Source organism: Drosophila navojoa, chromosome 4, assembly GCF_054131105.1.
Source record: "Drosophila navojoa isolate 15081-1374.11 chromosome 4, UAZ_NAV_1.0, whole genome shotgun sequence".
NCBI lineage: Eukaryota > Metazoa > Arthropoda > Insecta > Diptera > Drosophilidae > Drosophila > Drosophila navojoa.
The window spans coordinates 13,905,016-13,922,395 of record NC_142892.1 but is presented as its reverse complement, the minus strand read 5'-3'; the positions used below and the strand labels follow the sequence as shown (position 1 = coordinate 13,922,395).

The window sequence follows — 17,380 nt, the reverse complement described above, 5'->3', positions numbered from 1 at the left end:
GAGCAGGGGCTAAAGCGTGGGGGCGTGGCTGTGGGGGGCTGGGAACACATACATATATGCTCGTAGCTGTTGTTGTTGTTGTTGCATTGGCAACTTCTTTGAAAGTTAAGTTTTTAATCATTTTTCAGTCAACGCAAAAAAAAAACACAGAGAGAGAGAGAGAGAGAGTTTTCGACGACTTTCGCCTTGGCTTGTGTATGTATGTGTGTGTGTGTGTGCTTTGGCATAATACTTTTGAAGATTAATCATGCACAGCGCATCAAATAAGTTGAATAACATGTGTGTGTGTGTGTGTGTGTGTGTTTGGGGGAAAATAGCAAAACGTTCGCTGCTTTAGACTTTGAGCACAAATGTAAATTGTTTTCTTGTTTATTGGTTTTTGTTCGGTTAGTAAACACACAGAATATTGCATATTATTTATAAATCCAAACAAGTCAATCAATAAGAACTTTATATATGCTGGAAATTGTTAAACTGCAGTACTTGAAGGGGTAAGCAATGCGCTAGGCATGCAGTGGCTTAAAGAGAAGCCCTTGTCCTGATTAGTTCTCTGCTGCAAGCTAAGCTTGAGAACATTTTTGGGTATAGATTGGGTTTTTCGTGTGCTATATACATATATAATTTTATTTAGAATATGTATGATTCATCTGCCATTTCTATAAATATTTAATAAATCATATTACATTTTTCATCTTTTCCAAGCAGAGTAATTCCGCTTGATGGCAAACAATCCTTATGAAAAAATTCTTAATGAAAGCTTCTTTGGCAGACTAGATGCAGCAAGGACATTGGAAGTATATTACAATTGATAGAAGACTATGGATAGCCACTAGACTGATAAAAGAGTGCTTAATAAATACTATATAGGCGTTGATGAGAAAAATTCTTTCCTTAAAAGACTACAGCATGCAGGATCAAGTTTCAAAACTTCAATAAATTTATTGACTATTACTTATTTGAAAAAAATGCAATAAATGTATTTATTTATTATTATTTATTTTAAAAAATTCAATCAATTTATTTATTTATTATTATTTATTTTAATAAACAAAAGAAATAAAACGTTTTTCATAAATGAATATGTGTAATCAAAGTTGAGAATATATATTAATTTAATCTGATAATTAGCTTCAGCAAAAAAATTTCTTTGATTATTCATATGTTTAACAAGTTAATATAAAAACCCTATTAAATATATATATATATTTTTTTTTATTTTCCAAAAATATAATAAATTTAAAAATAATTATTAATCAATTAAATAACATCAAACTTATTTATTTTACAAATTTTACTTAATTTATCTTGTTTTGTCTGCAAGCCATAAATAAACTTCAACCAATTCATTCATTTAAATTTTCTCAAGCACTTAACCCAACCAAAATTCATATTTAACTATTCACAACAAATACAAAAATACCAAAATACGCCAAATTCCAATTCGATTTCAAATATTTCATCCATGGCGCACATTCATTCCTTTCGAATTGCCTCAATATTTTGCCTTATTTCGAAAAATGATTTTCTCGCTTTGTTCGCATTTGTGTAAATAGCCGAAATGGCTGGGCCATTAACTGTTCGGTTCTTTGGTAGTGGGCGTAGCAGTGGGCGCCCAGTTTTTGGCACATGTTCGCTATATATGGAATGGAAAATTTTAATCGCGCTCTGCGCCAATTTCAATTTCCCCTCGTTGGCCATAAATAGATCAGAGTGAATGTCTGTCTGCGAATGCCAAAAGGCTCGCACAATGGGCATTAATATCCGCCTACAACGAGAGTCGACCCCAGCACCTCTCCCTCCCCCTCACCATCCCCCTTCGACCACTTCTCTTGAGAGTTGGCCCATAAATTGCCAGTTGGCATTCACAATAAATAAAATTCCATGCGTTGACCTATTTAAAATGTTATCCGAAAACATTTGCCAGCCAGCCACGCCCACGCGGCAGCTAATTACAAAGGGCTTGTTTGGTCGGCTCATTGAAACAAATGGCATGTGTTGACCTTTTCAAAATGACCCCGAAATAGATTATGCAGTGGCAGCAGCAGCAGCAACAGCAGCAGCAGGAGTAGGGGGAGCAGGAGCAGCAGGAGTCGTGGCTGCAAATCCGCTGCCAGCTCAAAATGTGCAACATGGCGCCTACGATGCGATGAGCATAAATTGCAGTTCCAATTTCCGGTTTCTGTTTCAAATGTCGCCCACGTATCCAAGTCCTCCCTCTGGCTCCCTCTCTGTCTCTCTATCTCACTCCCACACTCTTTTGGGCTCTGATGTCGCTTCTTTGGCTCGATTTCGACGACATCGCTTCAAATCAGCTGCCACAGCCGCGCAACGTTGCACAAAATTGTGCAATTCATTTAATATATAAATTTTTGGCTGCCAGCAGGAGCGGCAGGAGGCGGTCCAGAGTGCAGCCGAGGGCAAAGGAGCACACCATGCTGCGAGTAACGAATGTGCAGCGTTCTCTTAAGTAGCAAAAGTTTCAATTTGTTTGGCCTCGTGCACAAAATGTTGTTGCGCTTCTTGTATCGCTTGTCATGACCTATAAATGCGGATTGATGGGGTATGATGAGGGTTTCCAGTTACAAGTGTGTGAGCTACAGTGTATATAAGTGATATATGTGGTATATATATGTTAATATCTTAACAGAGCAGACTTAACATAGTTAATAGTAGCAATAACAGAGAATTGCATGGAAATGTTATATATTTTCGGTATTGCAAAATAATAATAAAAATAATTTAATGTGAATTAAATTAATTGTTAAGAAACAAATTAGCAAAACTTAATTTTTAAATATTACAGAGAAATATAAAAGTTTGTACTTTTATTATTATTAAAAATTAAATAATTATTATTATCAAAATATTAATTTCATTATTATTAATATTGTAAAAATATTAATATTATTATGATTATTATTCAAATATTCATTTTCATTATTAAATTATTAATTTTATTATTATTGTTATTGTTCAAATATTTATATTATTATGATTATTATTCAAATATTAATTTTTATTATTTAATTATAAATTTCATTATTATCAAATATTTATTTTATTATGATTATTATTCAAATATTAGTTTTTATTATTAAATTATTAATTTTACTATTATTATTATTATTTGTATATTTATATTATTATTATCATTATTAAAAGATTAATTTTATTATTATTTATATTATTATTATTATATTTATATGATTATTATTAATATGTTTTTTATTATTAATATTATTATTAATTTTTTTTATTTAGAGAACTTTATTTAGAAAGCTAAAATTTGTGCCTTTATATATTCGGACATACTTTGGCTAAAAGAAAACCAACATCTCTCCAGCATATCTGCTAGTCTATCATGCCACATGTGTCAACTATTGTTACTGTTGCTGTTGCAATTGCAGTTCATATATATATGTATGTATGTATGTATATGTTTAACCGCCTAAATACTGTTTGCCCGTTGCAGTTGTTATCGGCAGCAACCAAATGGCGGAAAATGCAGCCAACAACTGTAAAATGAAACTCAACTAAACGACGTCAACAAACGCTGCCGGCGCTGGCAGCGGCGTTGGCGTCGACATCATGCAATGACTAGTTGTTGTTGTTGTTGTTGCTGCAATTGCAATTGTTATCGAACGAAATTTCAGTTTTTGGCTGAATTACGAGCAAACGTTTTGTTGTCCTTGTTGCAGTTGTTTTTGCTTTTTTTTTGTTTGTTTCTTGGCCATGTTGCATCATTTATTTCATTTGCTGCTGCTGCTGCTGCTGCTGTTGTTGCCGCCTGCCTGACTATTTAATATTTCATCATTAATTGTTTTCCCTGCCCACTCCCCCTCTCTTCCCGCCTGCCTTGTTCTGCTGCTAATTGCGAGTGTTTTGTGCTCCGCTAACGTGTTGATAAGTGCCTGAGAAAATGTACAAAATTTATTGCTGCATACTTTTGGGGGTAGACGAAAAAACATTGCACCGCCTCGCCAGGTAAGAGCCAACCAAACAAGGCGTAATGGTAACTGACTTAATTGTAAAATATATATATATCTGTAAACACTTATATTTACAATCAGATTTTATGTTTCAAGCAGACGCAAATGGCTGCAGCGCTGCACAGCTGAAGCCATTGCTGGGGGCAGTTAGGGGCGGGGCATTAAGCGAACTCCTACGCTGATTGACTGGATCGATATTCTACTTAGCTGGCAAGACAATCAAATCGCAGTTGCTACAGGAATACATAAAACCGTTCCAGCTTCAGCTTGAAGCTCACTAAATGAGGTTCTTATGCATTATTTCGCTTGTTGTGCATTGCAAGCGGATTAAACAGTTCGAGGAATAGATTTAACATATTTAAGTGAAACATTTTAGTGAATTTCAGATTATCTCTGATTTTTTGATTAGAGTGTAAGAGTTGAATATGTAAATTGAAGATTTAGATAGAGAATTTGTATATAATAATTTATGTTAAGGCATAAGATGAACGAATTTTTTAGGCTATCGCCCATTACAATATGATAACAAATGATATGAGACTCGACCTTTGGCTTTCACTCAGTAAAAGCAACACAAAAGAGCAAAATAAATACTATAGTACAACGCTTTGAAGAGATCAACCTTGGGCTCTCAAGAGATAAATAAGATTTAGACTTTTATTTTGAATATATTGAGTTTGCTTTTTCACTGGTAACTTCTATAAAAATTCTAGCTAAAATACTTTACACTCTAAATCAAATTAAATTCACTTAACGCTTAACTAAAGCCATGCCTGCCAATGGCAGAAGCATTTCACAACAACTTTAACTACTACGAAACACCTCAGTGTCAATGCCAATGCCAATGCCAATGCAAATGCGAGCAGCTAGTAATAGAAAATAGTGGAGCTGCTGTAAATTATATAATTGGAAAAAAGTTAGTTGAGCAAGCTGATCCTTAAGCGAACGCTGCTCTTCAATTAGCGTTGTCCAATTAGTTGGACTTTAAATCATTTTTGCTTCAACTCAATATTGAATTTCGCCCTAACTAAAGGCGAGCATCATCATGATGATGATGATGACGATGATGATAGCGATGATGATGGCGCTGCTGTCACAGAAGGCATTGGCATTGCGTTAAGCACTGACAAAGCCGACAACTAAATGGTCAGGGAATACATAACAGAGCAGAGCTTATAGTTGTTGTTGTTGCTGTTGTTGTTGTTGTTGTTGTTGGGGCTTTGAATTACACGAATGTGCTGTCAAAAATGCTTAACACCCGAAATTTTGTTAGCCACTGTGTGGTCCTGCGGGATAGCGGCGAGCTTGTAAATGACAGCTCTCTCGAAATAGACCGAAAGACAAAGATGGCCATGACAAAGGCCAAAACTTGAACCACTTGAACTTGGTTTAGTTTCATTTTGTTGCTGCTGTTGCTCTGGACCGGCTTTAAACTGTCATTATTTATAATGCCAGCGATATTTGTGGAGAGTAAGGGGTATAGGCGCGCATTGATAGCGCCAGTCGTCCTCTCGTCGGCCACATTATTATGTGAAGCGTTTTACGGGCATGCCACATTTGCTGTGCAGCCAAGCGAACGTCTTTGGGGAGAGGCTGGACGGCGGGACGACGGGAGGACGGGACAGCGCTACGTCCGCCAAGGTGAATGGGCAATGTCCTGTGGTGCGTGATAAACGCAGTTGGCTTTAAATATGCCTCGCCCAGCTCGCCAATTCCCAGAGCTAAGTGGCTCGGACCGCCAGCAACATTCTGCTCCTTTTCCAACAGTGGCTTCCTCTATTTTTTTGTTTTTTCTGATAAATTTAATAAATCAAGCGATCAAGCGGCCTGGTCTGGGCTGAAATGCAATCGCTTGTGTATAATAGATGGCATTTTATTTATGTGCGAGCCAGCCTAATGAATGCTTATTAATAATGCGATTAAGTTCAAGCGGCTCGGGCTAATCGAAGGCCCGCATAAGTATGCTACGATTTATGGTATCGGAAATCAAAGCGTCTGCAAGTATAATTCAATTTCAGTAACTGCTTGTAAAACACACACACACACACACACACACACAGAAAGTACAAAAAATGAGAAAGGACAACTGTAGACACTTGAGTACTTGTTGTTGGCTACGTATTTATTTTTGCGCAAGAAAAGGGTTTTATATGACCGTGCTTATCTGAACGGACACAGCCTAGGACTCTCTGGCAACAACAACAGCAACAAAATAAAAAGACAGAAAGGGTAAACTAAGGGACAATGGCGGCCTTTGTTCGCACAGCTGTTGGCGCGGTTTAAAGCTCGTTAGCCAGCAGCTCCTGTTGCGGTCGAGCGCTGTAGCAACATTTTGGGGCAGAGCTCGACTCGACTCGACTCGGCTCTGCTGCGCCAATTTCAAAGTCGTTCTCGAACTCAGCAAAGATAATAGAAATACGACCGCAAATATGGCCCAGCGAACGGCTGGAGTGGGCGAAGCGAATGATTGCGGCTTGCGGTGGCTGTGGCAACGCCGATGGCAGCGGCAACAGCAACAACAACAACAGCAGCAACAACAACAACAGTAACTGCTGCTGCTGCTGCTGCTGTGGCCAAGGATTAATACCAAAGCTGATTAGATTGTCAAATGCGACAGCTTGGCCGTTGAGTTTGGGCCGTTAACTTACGAATACATATTGTAGCAGGCAGAGGGCGAGTCTCAGCAGCAGCAGGAGCAGGAGCAGGAGCAGCAACAGATACAGCAAAGCCAGTTGAGACTAAAGCATAATCAGAATTTGAACAGTTTCAACTGCAGCACAATGCAAAACGTGAGCTGCAAACTGAGAAGCTGCAATTGCTGATGACTGAATGCTCTTACAACAAAAGTAGGTGAAGAAAAAAAAATTGGGAAAATAAAACATATAAAATATAAAATATAACATATAAAATATAAAATATAAAATATAAAATACAAAATTTAAAATATAAAATATAAAATATAAAATATAAAATATAAAATATAAAAGCAAAATATAAAATATAAAATGTAAAATATAAAATATTAAATATAAAATATACAGTATAAAATATAAAATATAAAATATATAATATTAAGTAAAAATATATAAAATATAACATATAAAATATATAATAAATTAATTTCACTTCAAATAACGCATACGTATGCTCACATTAACATATTTCGAATCAGAAAAATAAATAAAAAAAATCCAGTATACGCACCGTAATCCCCGCTAAATACTTTTGCCTAGCTTAAAAAGTCCTTGTCAAAGTTAATAAAAAGATTTAAATGCCCCAACAAAAGGGCAGCCGTAAGTACAGCGCTTATAAGCGGCTTTGCATGTGATTCAGTGAGGAATTAGAACGCTTAATTAAAATGTGGAAACAAGAGGCCGTTGGCTTTGACTGACAGATGGAATATGATTGAGAAACAGCTTTTACAACCATACTTTAAAGTATATCAATGCGCCATCCATTGCCATATTTCTCCACTTGGCTTGGCAAATCCTAATCTGATGTAACTTAATCAAAGCCTTGTCTATGCGAAAATGCGCACTTATTATATTTAGACACATTTTTTCGTTGAATGATCGATGTTCATACAAATTCGTGTTGAAATTTAATGAACTCTGCAGTCAAATTGAATCAAATATGCAAAAGTCCGTCAACTTGTTGGCCTTTAGTAACAGAGTGAAGTACTCGCTCGCTCTCTCTCTCTCTCTCTCTCTCTTGTCCAACAGCTACTCAATTACTTGTGAATGTAGCTCATAGCTTCTTCAATTTTCTTCCTCTTCTTCAGTTATTATATCATGCTGCTCCTGCCTAGACCAATCAGTCACTCGAGGCTTTGATTTTTTGGGTCGAAACTTTCGTTCAAGCAACAGCAAGCGAAATTTCTTGGCCCATCCGAGTTATGGCCAAAAGGAAAGCAGCAGCAGTTGTTTATTTTGGCTTTGCACTTTTGTTGTGGCAACATTTGTGCAGAGTTTCGAGCCCCAGGTTCGCCCACACCCCCTTGGCTCAACCCGTCAGCCATCAATCAAAGCCCGGCTAAAAACTTGCCCGAAAAATGTACGAAAAAAAAAACGCAACAGTTCGTTGAATTTAATATTGCAAAGGATGCGAGGCAATCAGCTGGAAATGCTGCTAACCCGCTGACCACGCCCACTGGCCATACGTATACACAAATGTGTGTATGTACATATGTATGTGTGCATGTTTCATAATCGTCAACTTGAGGCTTTAATAAAACCAAATTGTGATCAGTCGTCGCAGCGCTGGCCAAAAATTGTATTCCTAATGGATTATTATGTGCGGTGGCTGTGTGAGCGTGGGTGGTGGCTGGAGAGGCTGTTAAGAAACCACACCAGCTGCCACACATATGTGTGTGTGTGTGCGTGTGTGTATGTGTGGGTGTGTGGCTTAAGAGTCTGTTGGTTTTGCACTTGCGAGTTAATTCCCTTTACTTGGTCGTAAACTTTACGCATTCACTGTAATCAAATTATATGAAAATGCTCTGTGGATGGCTCTTTCACCCCAAACCCACCGCGGCACATTGTTCTTGTTCTTGTTGTTGTTGTTGTTGTCTGTGGGTTGAGTTATCGCTGTTCGGATTTCTGTGGCGCTGTGAATGAAAATTTTGCGGCATAGATAATTAAATAATAAATTGTTGTAATGTCTACATTTCGCACACTCTCTCCCTATCACACTCCCTCTCTCTCTCTCTCTCTCTGCCTCTGCTGCTGCTTTCTGCGTGTCTGCATCGCATGAAAAGGCCATAAATGATTTATATGCACATTGAATGCGCCGACAATAGATTTAATTTAACGATGTCTTGGCGTCGACGCCATTTTGGCTTTCGTTCCGCTTGCCAAATGCTTCCAAGTCCTGTTGCTGCTTCGCCTGCAGCCTCTGTCTCACTCTCTCTCTCTATCTCTGTCTATCTCTCACTACTGCTCTTTCTTTCTTTCTCTTACAGTTGCTGCTGTTTGAGGTAATTACGCGTGAATGCGCGACGGGGGAAATGTTGCGGAAGCCATTGGCATATGAAACATCAACATCAATATGCCCCACACACACACACACACACACACACCCACCAACACACACATATGCAATTTCAGATCTAACTCATATTCCATATGAGCAAATTAATTTTACACTAACACTCAACTGTTATATGTGAGTAATGCATGGGAATTAGCTGGCAGAATTATGCATGGAAGGAACTCGGCTGCATTAGTGGAATGTGTGTGCGTATAATTACAACACATCCATGTTTGATCTAGCTCCGATGGCTTAATTGTCTAGTTTATTTGCCTAGAGTGCCCGGAGTAATTTAGAATATTGCATTCAGGCTATTAAGTATTTAGTGGAAGCCTGCCTGCCAAATATCATGGCTGCTGAGCTCAGTGAGAGCAAATGGAGAACAAGATTAAGTATATTTTCTTTGACTGGCATTCTATTCTATTCTATTTCACTTGCATTAACAATTTCTTAATATTAATATTGCACCTTTTTATTAGTTATTAGTTAGTCTCTCTCTCTTTCTCTTACATTTTATGTCTTAATTGCCTTTCGGCTGCAGCGACAACAAAAATATCGCTGCATTTGCACTTTAATCGTTTTATGCGCCATTTTGCCCATTAAACGAGTTTGCCAGGTAAGTGATGCGGCTCTCTCCCTCTCGCTCTCCTGCACAGGCCTTTAGCTGAGCAGGCACTATTTTATTTTCTCATATACACAGCAGCCATCCCACTCGCACACTCTCAGCTGAGCCTGGCATGGCAGCGCCATAAATTGTAGTTGGATCACGCGCCATCACGCTCGCCGTTGCCCGCTTGGACACTGCATTCCGGCCGTGTGCATTCCGTTGTTTAGAAAACTATTTTTGTAACTAGCTGGCATTCCTTGGCTCAGAGCTTCTACTTCTGCTTCGTCGTGGAAGATGATGGAAAGGCGATGCTGTAAAACAGCTGACATTTCACTTTTCTGATGCGATTACGCAGTGGCCGCTAGCTCAGTTGGTTCGAATGAAGAGTCTTGGGGAGAGGGAGACGGACGGAGGGCTAGGCAGTTGCCTGCTACAACACTGTAAATTGCTTACGGTCACGTACCAAGCTGCCTGCTGTCTCTCAGCGCGACAAGAATGTGCAAGGAGGAGAGAGAACAAAGCACCAAAAAGACGGCAAGAGGACAGCAACAACAACAGAAAAACGGAAAAAAATGGTGCCAAACTTAATGAAAATGCCAACGCGTCGCCATTTTGGCCGCAGAGTCACAGTTACGCAGTTTCCCCTCAACCACTCCCCCCGCGAGGCTCAAGGCCTTTCCATAATATGTTATTTTACATGCGTTTTAGCGAAAGTGTTTCCACTGTATGCGCGTGAGGCTGTGTCTGCGACTCTTTCTTTTTGCCTCTGTGTGTGTGTGTTTGTGTGAGAGTGTATTGGCATTTTTGATTTCTTGCTCCATTTTTTCTATTCTTGGTGCGCCATTTTTCTTCTATTTTGCTGGCGTTTGGCATTTGCATATCAAGATAGTGTCATTAAATTTGCATATTTTGGATAAATTTAAATTCTTTGCATGTCTCTCTGCTCTGTTCCATTTCCCCTCCCTTTCACCTTCTACTTCATCTGCTGCTGCTGCTGTTTGCTCATTTTGCTCATTCTTCAAATTTCGCTTGACTTTGTTGAAGCCATTGTTGTTGTAATTTATTGTTGTAGGCATATGCAGAGAGCATTGTTTACACACTGTACGTGTGTGTGCATGTGTATGAGTGGGATAGAGAGAGTGGGTGTCACTTGTTCTGCTTGTTGTCGTCATGCATCATTTGTTTAGTCCTTTAGTCCTTTGTTATGTGCCAATGCCGTGGATGCTGGAGGGGTGATATGCGGGCAGCGGATCGAGGCGTAGACCGGGATAATGCTCATGTGTGGGTGTCGCACTTTTATGTTGCGCACTTGTTGAGAATATTAATTTTATTTAAATATTTCAAAATGTCACCGAGCTGCTGGCTCAACAGTTTCTAGCGAAATTGTGCCGAGAGCTCTGCCCTCTATTTTATTGCGGACTATATTTACGTAATGGGCAAAACGAATCTTTTCTACAAAGCAGTGAAAGTCAAATGAGAAAAGGTCTCAGCCCAATTACAGCTGCAGATGAATGACATTGATATCTGTGATGAATCGCAATCAGTCCCGACTCTGAAATTGCTACGCAGCATACATTTTAAAATTAAATTAACATTAGGCAAATATTTTTGTCAGCATTTGATTTTTATTGTAATCAAAAGAATGCATTGAAAGCGCAGATCCTATTTTAAATAAGCCGCCAAAAGCCCACGACAAAAGCTCGTTGATATGTCACCTCATATGGCACAGCAGCTGCTGTATACAGCATGAGTAGAGCCATGCACACTTATATGCACTCATACATATGCGTTATATACAAGCATACACGTTTAATCAGCTCAGCGCAGCTAGTTTCTATTTCTATTTGTTGAATTATTTAAATTTCTATTTGCGCCGATTGCCTTTTCAAAACAGCAACAACAACAAGTGCACAACGGCAAAAGCAAAACTGCTGCTTATGCCGGGTGCCGGCCCCACAGCTGTAGCAACCGATACAAAGAGGTAGATAGAGAGAGAGAGAGAGACAGAGTGAGCTTGTACAAAGAGCACAAGCAAGCAAGCAGCTGCTGAGCAAGTTAGTGAGCACGCAAACACAATTTTGTCTTTGATTGAGCTCACTCACTGTGTTCAACGCTCAGTTTGGCTCTCTCTCTCTCTCAATTACCGCGACTGTTTTTGCTTTTGCCATTTCTCATCCACCACCTTTTCGCATACAATTCGTTTCGCTGTCGCCGCTGTCGGTTTGTGTGTGTTGCGCTTTTTTCGCTCGCTCGCTGCGCAAGGTATTTTGTCGTTGTAAATTTTTGCATAAATAAAAATTCATTACGCACCCGCAACGAAAAAAAAAAAAAAACAAAACAAACAATTTGTAACACCAACAGCAACAACAATAACAACAATCAACAAGCAGCAACAGCTCAGAGTCAAGTGCAAAGTGCGGTCGAGTCGATTTCTCAGTTTCTGTGTGTGTGGGCGCGCGCGAGTGTCTTCTGTGTGGGTGTGTGTGAGCAAGCCTCAATCTCGTAATCGTAATCAACTTATAACGTGCAACAAGAGCAGCGCACAGCTGACATTCAATAGTAAGCATACACCAATCCCATCCCACCCACCATTAATGCAGTCGCCGTCGTCGTTGTCGTTGCAGTCGACGTCGCTGTCGTAACAATTTCGCCGCGACTAAACAAATTAACAATTTTCAGCTAATTGAAAGCGAACTCGAATTTGTTTCTGTTTTCGTTATCGCATGTCATTGCACTCGATAACAAAAAGTTTAGGTATTGAACATTGCATAAAATTACAAAATAGGCAGCACAAAGCAACCGAGAATAACAGACAGGAAAACAAACGAAAGGCCAACAACAAATAACAGAGGGGCAGTGGCACTCTCCAACTGCTTGACAGTCATGCAAAATAAGTGCCTGTGTGTGTGTGTCTCTATGTTTGTGCATATTTCTAAAATGTTTGAAACGCACTATCTGAGAGAAAAACATAATGTGTTTGGCTATATTTAGCATAGCAATCTAATCAAATAAACCATTGAGCAAAATCAAGCGTGTGTTTCACTTGTTGTGCGTGCTTTGCTTTGCGTTGCTTTACTATTTCTTTTTGTTTTGTTTCATTTTGCTTTTGCCGGCATACGCTCTCGGCTCACTGACGTCTCTCATTCTCTCTTAGGCTCTCTCGTTCAGTTCTGACTGCAGCTGTCAGCAAGCAACAGCAAGAAAACAGCATACGCTTACGCTCTTGAACATTCTATCTCGCTCTTGCTCGCTGTCATTGTCCTTTTGGCGCACTGCAATTCGTATTTTTAATAAGCAACAATAATAATAAGCGTAAGCAACAAATTAATAAAAGTGCCATACAGAATATAGGCAAAGCACATAGCCAAAGTCATTATTGTTGCTGCATTTTGCCGGTCAACGTCTGGGCCATTTGTTTACTTGTGTGTCTGTGTGTGTGTGTCTGTGTGTGTGTGTGTTTGGTCTGGCCCCATAAAAATACAAAATTCTTGGCTGTGAGCTATTTTTAAGCCACACCGATGGTCACTCAGCTGTGTGTGCGCTTGTACTATGTAAAAAGAAATAAGAAAATGATATGCATTATAAAATTTTACACATGCTGCATTGTATACATATGTACATAGCAACATAGTTGCCGCCTTCGAAGCATAAATGGGCTGCAATTAATTACATATTAGACAGAGAGCCAGTGATCTGGGTAGTGGCTCTCGCTCTTACTAACTGACGCATGGCGACGCAATCAGAAGAGCGTGTAAAGCGAAATAAAATATAACAGCTAGCCCAAACAGCTTGAAGCTAAATGCAGTGTTGCCGATGTGCTTGAAGAAATGCTCCTAAATACTAAGCGTAGCGGGAATATTAAATAATGCAGGCATATAAAATTAGATAAATGAATGAATGCATTGGCATACATATAAATGAACATACCATGTATGTATGTATGTAGCGATTTGTTTTGCTAGCACATTTCAGTGCCAGTGTTGCAGTCGTGCTCCTGCATTTAGTACTAAATCATTGACACCGGTCCGACATAAAGTGTCATAATTATCATATCGTTTGCTTTCAACTGTTATACGTTGCCATTGTTACGTTTGCTTATTTGCTTTGCCCATCTCACTTTCCCAATCATCCGTATTGCTTATCAGTTACGTTTAATGTGCCATTTGCTTTGCAGTCGCATTCGTCGCGCGTGAATTTGATTGAGGGAGCAGCAGCAGCAGCAACATTTGCAATGCATCCACGCTATAGCCCCGCGCCGCCGCCGCACCATCAACAAAAGCAGCAACAACAGCAGCCGCAGCAGCAACAGCCAATGGGCGGGCCCCACCACCAGCACCAGCACCAGCAGGTGGTAGGGGGCGGAAACGGACATGGCGGCGGCGCACCTGTGCACATGAGGGCGCCACCGAACTCACAGCAATTGCCGCCGCAGATGCCACGATCACAGAATTATGCAAATGTAAGTGCCTAATGTTTTTATATAGAAATTAGTGTGCTTATGTTATCGATACATTTGTCGATAGATTGACTTTTAATGTGACTACGTAATTATTTATATGATTTATGTATTGCTGTTTATATAAAAAATGATTAAGTGTTGTAATTGAACTGTTATTGATACATCAAACTTGTTTTACTATCTGGGGTGTGTGTAAAATTAATTTTGATTGTGGTTAATTGGGTTTTCGAAGAGTGAAAGGCTAATTGCAGATATTTATGTATATTGTTATCGACGTATTCCCTCTACTATCCTTCTACCCTTAGTCTTTACTCTGCCTGTAATCGTAATCGTAAAAAAGAAGAATATATATTGCTTTCCTTCTTATAGCTTAAATAGACGCTTGTACGCAATCAGCTCCACAATGAATCAGTCACTCGATCAATCAAATGCATCACTGCATCAATCAAGCAATCAAGCTGGCAACCGCGCAGTCACTCATTCATTCACTGGCAAAACTCATTCATTCAAAACGGTTGGCGGTGGCCCCTCTGCCCCTCTGCCCCTTTGCCGCATTTGCTTTTGCCTCTTTAACTGATTTCAGACTTCTGATAGCGCACGATAGTCTCGCTTTTGGCCGCAAGGGGGCGCCACACACACACACACACCCACACCCACAGTGCAATCGACATGTGTCATACGCAGCGTTGGCCCATTTGAGTGGAAAATTGCTGCTGCTGCTGCTGCTGTTGCCTTGCCACGGCAATGATACGGATTTCTATACTGATGCCACACTGACACACACACACACACACACATGCACGCACACAGTCGCATATTCAGCCAGCATATCAATTTCCGACACTTGCAGGCCACACAGCCTGCCTAATCTTAGCCAGCTGCCAGCTTACCTGCAATCATTACTCAAATAAATCTAAAAAATGGCTCAGCTCTTCTTTTCCCCTCTCTCTCTCTCTCTCTCTCTCTGTCTCTCTCTATCTATCTATTATTTCTTTTTCTGCTTCTTCTTTTTGCTGTTTTGCCTAATTTGTGTGTAGATTTCATTGCATAATGCTCGGGCATATTTTATGCATCTGCAAATGGCTAAAAAATACGCACAAAGGCCGTTTTACATTCTATAAGCTGTTCGGCCCAACTTCTCTCAGCTCTACTACCTCTATACATATATATACATATATCTCTGTGTATTATAAACTATTCAGTAATGTTGCCGCACAATGCGGCGGGCAACTCTCTGGCTGCGTTTTAGGCATTGCCATGGCACCGTCCATTCCGTCCAGCCGTCTCCTCCTGCGCCACCTGCGTGTCCTGCTGAGGCTCTGGCTGCTTGCTTTGCTTTGTGGCGACGTCTATTTGGCATCCTCTAATGGCCGCATGGCGTTGCTTTTGCTTTTCACGAGCGTTCCATTTAAATAGCTTTCAGCAACAACAACAATAATGCCAACCACATCAAAATAAAAATGTAAAACTGCAAAAAAATAAAGAAGCAAAATAAAGAACGGAATATATATAAAACAAAATTGTAAACATTCCCGCTTAGTCAGCGCTGAAGTTTTCACCTGGCCAAAACAGTCTCCATATATACATTACTATACCTATATATATCATACTCTTCTATGTATATATATGATAAATATATATCATTCTGCTCTTTATATGTATTGTGAGAAAGCTTAAGGCATTGCGCTTTCAATTGTCTATGGCTTCGAGTATTTGAATTTAGCTTTGAAGTTGTTGTGGAGTAACTTAGGTAGTTGTGAATAACTGTAAAGAATCATGAGCTAACAATTGACCATCAATATGCCGATTTAGTTTTCTCAGTCTGCGCTCTTTAAAGTCAGTTTTCATAAATATATAAAATTCGTTAGCCGTTGCTATTATCATTTAATATATCAGCTATTTGATTCCATATCTGCATTCGAGCTGAGCTCCAAAAAAGCATACATACTCACCTTCACTCTGAGCAAGAACATTCGTGTTCTTTCCGCTTTCGTCTTTAAAGAGCGTCGTTTCGTGAGTGATACGATTTACGCTCCCTGAATGAGGATCCATGAGTGAATGATTACCGAAAAAGACTCCCCTTTCACATGCACATGCACACACATACATATTCAGTGAGCTCTACTCATGCTCTTTCTGCTCAAATACCAATACATATAAATACAGAAAAACCCGAAGAAATGATCGTTGTCTTTGAAAATCATTTGCAGACATTTTTCTCAGTGTGACTGAAAAGTCTTATATGCATACTCTGAGAAGCACTTGACGCATACTTGCTAACTCTTATTCGATCTCATATTGATGGTCTGTGTGAAATGATCCAAGCAACACAAATTCTATTTCATATATACTTAAATTACAATGAAGATTTCGACTTGCTTATCTCTCTTTCTCTTAACGACTCAGACAGCAACTAATCATATAATACTCTATATATATGATGAGATGAAATTGTATAAAATATACTGAAACAGCTGAACGATCTAACAAGTCTTAAACATACTAATAATAATAATATATCATAATTATATAAACATATTTAATATTATTAACTATTCATGGTTTATCATTCGATTCCACTCGCTTCCACTCTCTTCTCCCGCAACTAAAACTGACCAAGCAACTCTTTGCAGTTTTCTTTTGTTGTTATTGTTGCTATTCTTGGCATCCCTCTTCACCTTGTTGCATGCCGTGTTTTTTCTTTTATTCCCGCTTGCCTCATTTTCGATGCGCCAGCTCTTGTTTAAGTTTTGCCACCAAAAATTTGAGTTTGCTGCTCAAACTTCAGCGTGAGTGAAGGATATTTGAGTTTGAGCAAGTTCTTCAAGAATAAATATATACACAAATATATATATAAAATTATATTTGATTGGGCGCTGGCTGAACGGAACTGGTCAGTTGTTAGGCTATGAATGGTAGAGCACGTCGTAATTTCTGATTAAATTCAATGTTGACAATTACCAAACGCAAAGTTGTTAAGGTAATTGCGGCTCGCGTAGGCCGAAATGCATTTCAATTGGTTACGCCTCGGCATTGGGCTGGACGCGAACGTAAGGGAAACCAAAAACGTGTTGCCTGAACTCGACTATGCCCTCTCTCTCTCTCTCTCTCTCTCCCTCTCGCTCTATCCGTCTCTCTCTCAGTTTCGTTGCATGCGTCGCTAAGGACGCCGTCGATTGTGCAGCCCGCTGAATGTAGCCGGCGGGGAGTCGTGCAACACACACGCCTAGTGCGTGCAACGCATGCGCCGGCTTGTGGATTCTGCAAAGTCCTGCGAAACGGCTTTTGCCGGCTGGC

The 17,380-nt window shown here is 39.5% G+C and overlaps 1 protein-coding gene across 8 annotated transcripts in view; it reads left to right on the top strand.

Annotated features, from left to right (window-relative positions):
* The first annotated feature begins 11,817 nt into the window (after positions 1 to 11,817).
* shep (RNA binding motif single stranded interacting protein alan shepard) overlaps positions 11,818 to 17,380 on the top strand; it is a 159,348-nt gene continuing 153,785 nt past the window's right edge. For 3 of the 8 annotated variants that reach the window (XM_018100690.3, XM_089258983.1, XM_089258978.1), the window contains exons 1-2: positions 11,821 to 12,183; positions 13,799 to 14,083. In XM_018100690.3, coding sequence (XP_017956179.1) covers positions 13,856 to 14,083 — 228 coding nt within the window. In that variant the 5' untranslated portion in view covers positions 11,821 to 12,183; positions 13,799 to 13,855. Of the gene's footprint in view, positions 12,184 to 13,798; positions 14,084 to 17,380 lie in introns of those variants that run through there. The other 5 variants (XM_089258979.1, XM_089258981.1, XM_018100689.3 and 2 more) reach the window with 4 other exon arrangements.